At 44.0% G+C, this 4,532-nt stretch overlaps 2 protein-coding genes across 2 annotated transcripts; both read left to right on the top strand.

Annotated features, from left to right (window-relative positions):
- Positions 1-920: 920 nt before the first annotated feature.
- Positions 921-1,425, top strand: HD556DRAFT_1245804 (uncharacterized protein; the record flags this gene model as incomplete). Its single annotated transcript, XM_041298562.1, has 2 exons — positions 921-1,077; positions 1,124-1,425. The coding sequence occupies 2 exons, from the start codon at positions 921-923 to the stop codon at positions 1,423-1,425; spliced, it is 459 nt and encodes a 152-aa protein (XP_041155277.1).
- A 75-nt stretch (positions 1,426-1,500) lies between these two features.
- On the top strand, positions 1,501-1,984 carry HD556DRAFT_1448158 (uncharacterized protein; the record flags this gene model as incomplete). The annotated part of the gene is made up of 2 exons (XM_041307382.1): positions 1,501-1,525; positions 1,572-1,984. The coding sequence occupies 2 exons, from the start codon at positions 1,501-1,503 to the stop codon at positions 1,982-1,984; spliced, it is 438 nt and encodes a 145-aa protein (XP_041155278.1).
- Between the last annotated feature and the right edge of the window lie 2,548 nt (positions 1,985-4,532).

Consider the following 4,532-nt stretch of genomic DNA (forward strand, 5'->3'; position numbering starts at 1 on the left):
TAGACGGATGTGGGCGATTCATGAGTTGTGAGATGCTGGAGGCAGTGCCTTGCGCACTAGCGCGACACTGTGAGAAACTGAGGAAGGCATCGACTATGGGAGTAGAGTCACGTCGGGCAGTTACTACACCCGCTGCATTGAGAGCGGTCTGCGCCTGTGTAGGTGCCATGAAGTCAGATGTAAGTATACTCGGTAAGGTGTGAGTTCGAATATACTGTTAAGAACGTGCTCAAGGGTCGGATCCGAAGGGCTTGGCTTCAGCTCGTGCGCTGCGCCCCTTACCCGAGTACGTGCCCCTAACTTCCGAAGACTGTCGAACAATGTCCGAAGGTTACCGGACGATGTCCGGAGGGCGTCGGGCGATGTCCGGAGTCCGATGTCCGATGCGCGGGAATTCCGGCGGACGTTCAGGAACAAGAGATAAGACTAATCCGGATGAAGTCCAAACTAGAAAGGAAACAGCAGAGGACTACCAAAGGTAGAGGCGGAGGTGACAAGTCTATAGGAATCAATCCTAAGATGAGCGGAGGTCGATGAGAGAGAAACTCAAGTCGGACGGAGGAGAGAATGAGCAGAGTCTAAGATGATATTCGAACTGAGGAAACTACAGAGACTGTACAGGGTTTATATACTACTGAGGACATAACGGAGAACAGTAAGTGCAGTGTGAAGCTATGTAAAGCTATGGAGAAAACATATGGGACGACTATCACTAGTCTATCGGAACTTAGTAAAATGAAGATGGAAATGAATAAGGGACGGAAAATAAAGCGTACTAACTGATAAGGGAAATACCAAAGGGATAAGGCACAGAAGTTAGACGCGGGTTGGATCCGGACGATACATAGAAGTCGGTCGGATTCGGAAATCCGGAAATGATGAGTGTGATAGATCCGGACCCGGAATGCGGGATATGACAAATGGAGGACAAGGTCAACCTGGAGAAGCTGAAGAAGAATATATACCTTACAGTTCACTTGAATGCTTATGCAATCACAACTCACATTCGTGATTGCCTTTGTCAACAAAAGTTTGAATTGGAGAGACTTGAGAGATCATACAGAGTCACAGTCAATGGTGCATTGATAGTTTGACTACACTGATACATCTCAGAATTTTCCAGCTGAGTGTAAGCTTCATGTGAGTACCCAACACTCAATCAAACACCAAGAGCCTGGCATCCTCAAATTTATTACTACCTACAACAGTTTGTGTTCTCAACTACGGTCTCTTATACGACAGCAGCGAGCACCTCCTTCTGCTGTTCCCCCTCATATCATCCCGTGTGATGGCATCTTTCAGCTCAATGTTGATGATGACATCTGGCAAGATGTTAGGCTAGATGACGACACTTTGAACCCTCCAGTGTGGCTATCAGATGACATGGTCAGGAATAGTATCCAGTTGCAACTTGAAGTTGATTAGTGCAATGAGGAGGAGGCTCGACTGATGTGGGAGAGGGCCTTCATTCAAGAATGGATGTTAGCAGAGTGACACAGTATGCAAACTGCCTCACATAAAGCAGGTGTGTCAGCGTGCAATGTTATTCACAGTATCTAATTACTTCATAGTCGCAGATCCAGTGATGTCTTTCCACCTTTGGTCTTGCACAGATGAACTTGTCAACATCTGCATCATCTGGAAGAAAAAGATTCAGTATATTCTGTGCGTGTGGCCTATGATTGCAAGCTGGGGACCCTCTGATGAAGCTTTGGTTCAAGCCGCTTATAATCAGGCGCAATCGTCGTTTCGGGATGAGGATGATGACAAGAGTCTGGAAGGAGATAGAGAGGGTGATTTTGAGAGTGACCTGGAGTATGGCAAAATTGAAGATGAGGAACTGATGGATGCTATTGAGGAGATTGCATTGGCTGAATATAGGTATGGTCAGAATAGGGAGTTTGTGGATGACTTGGATGACATTGGTGATGACTTCATGCCTTATTCCCCTATAAAATCATTACACAAGCGGCGCAACATTTAGAATGTGGTGTATTTTTTAATAAGATATTCTCTGTCACATCCTCTATTATATTGTATCTGAGTGGTGGTGTTATCAAGACATGTAAAAATGAGGATTGAAATGGCAATACATAGACAGGTTATTTAGACAAGTAAAAAGGTGTGCAATGAAGTGATTGCATAGAGGGGGCAATCTGGAGAAGTAAAAAGGTGTGTGATGAAGCAAGCACATAGGGGGGGGGGTTATCTGGGCAAGTAAAAAGATGTGTGATGAAGCAAGCACATAGGGGGGGAGTTATCTGGGCAAGTGAAAAGGTATGTGATGAAGTGAGCACATATGTCATATCCCGTATTCCGGACCTACATCCGACAATATTCCCACGCCTCATCCGGACCTTCGGACGCCCTATCCATGTCTCCAGTCCTCTATCCATCCGGATCCCTGCACCTCTGCACATCCACATCCGCGCATCCATGTCCAGATCCCTTTACCTCCGTACATCACACCTCCATACCTCCGCAGCTAGCCTGCATCATTCATCCTTTGTCCTATTGCCCTAATATCATATCCCGTATATCCACGCTTCTTGTCCGGACATCCGGTCCGGTCCGATCCGATATACGATAAACTTCCTAATTCATTTCCTGTGCATATAATGTTGACACAGCCTATTCCTCTATTCGGTATTCCTTGTCCTCGGTATCTCGGTTATACTTACTACCGGTACGCTTACTGATCCATTAACCTATGCTTCATTTCCGACTCGTGCTTGATAACTTTGCTTATGCTTCATACATAGCCTCGGACGCTTGCTTACTGATCTTTCCGTTATTTCCTTAGTATATAAACTCTTGTATATGTCCTGTAGTTCCTCAGTCTGAATATCATATTAGTCCTCGCACTAGATCTCACTCTAAGTCCTCATATCAGTTCTAGTCTATCGACTTAGTCAATATCCATCTCGGGCCTAGGGAGAAATTCCCTAGGCCAGAGCTCCGCTTATCCGCTCATCCGATCCTCCGAAGTTTCCGGACGTTCGTCCGAAACTTTCCCGCAGTCCTCCGGACCTATTCTGCTTCAGACTTTGTCCTTGCAGCCTTTCCTCTGTTTGCTTCTACTTAGGACTTGTCCTAAGTAGCCATTACATGTATCCGTATCAGGATGAAACCTCATCGTAATTTCCGGAAGTTCCTCCGGAACTTTCCCGCACTCGTCCGGAAGTTACTTGCACTCGTCCGGAAAGTCCTTCCGAACTTTCCCGCGCTTCGGATGTCCTTCGGATGTCCTTGGACTTTCTTTGGACATCATTCTGAAATTAAGGGCACATACTCGGGTAAGGGGCGCAGCGCACGAGCTGAAGCCAAGCCCCTCGGAATCAGTCCTACCCTTTGTGCACGGTCTTAACAACATATAGGAGAGTGATTTGGACAAGTAAAAAGGTGTGTAATGAAGCAAGCACATAGGGGGGCGTGTTATCTTGTCCCCCTAACTTGTAAGTCCCACTATTTCATATGGTCTGCCCTACTTGGTCTATAATGTCATTGTGGTCTGCCATATATGACATATGGTCCTCCCTACTTAGTCTATAATGTCATTGCAGTCCGTCCTATATGACATATGGTCCGCCCTACTTAGGCTATAATGTCTTTGTGGTTTGCCCTAGTTAGTCTATAATGTTATTGCAGTCCACCCTATATGGCATATGGTCCTCTCTAGTCAGTTTATAATGTCCTTGTAGTCCGCCCTAAATAGCATATGGTCTGTCCCATGAACTTGTATGGTCCTCCCAATATACATGGGCTATTCCACTAACTGTGTGGTCACTCCCTGTTTCCCTTTGTGGTCTTCCCTATATAATATTATAACACAGTCTATTCCATCAAATCATGTGATTGTTTTGATTGAATCAATCAGTTATTTATAGTCTCACGTAACCATGTTATCACAATGCAGATATCAATCATAAATGTTTATAACAATTGCTAGTTCTTGCTGAAGGATTGTATAAATAATGATTAGTACAGATAAACCTAGTACAGGTGCTAAACATCATACCTCCATTGTTATCTGCATATCCAAGTGTACCAGCTATGAGGGTATAGATTTTAGGGTGGGTATGCCACATTCAGACCCATACCTGCATTCTATGAAATCATGTTTATTGAAAGTCATATTAAAACAAGGAAATTTATTATATATATGTCATATACTTATACTCAACAGACGAGCATCAATAAGCAAGTGTCAAATGATGAGCCCAAAAGGATGAATGCTAACAACAGATACCTATGCAGAATCTCATACACTGATTCCCTGCTCAAAAGCATGCTTATATATGTTAGATATAACACAAAGGTTCATTGTAGTCTAATGCTATTCGCCGTCAGAATCAATAGAAAAATACCACAAACTATTTAAAATTTAGGTGGTTTGTGGACCCCAGACACCCCTATATATTTGGGAAAATCCATTAGATATATGGTCCAAAGTACCTTATGGTACTTTCCATGACATGTTCCCAATGGTCTTTGGTCTATGTACAGTACATACTCTTTTGGTCCACAAAAAT

The sequence above is a fragment of the Suillus plorans genome (assembly GCF_016647745.1).
Source record: "Suillus plorans strain S12 chromosome Unknown HD556scaffold_72, whole genome shotgun sequence".
NCBI lineage: Eukaryota > Fungi > Basidiomycota > Agaricomycetes > Boletales > Suillaceae > Suillus > Suillus plorans.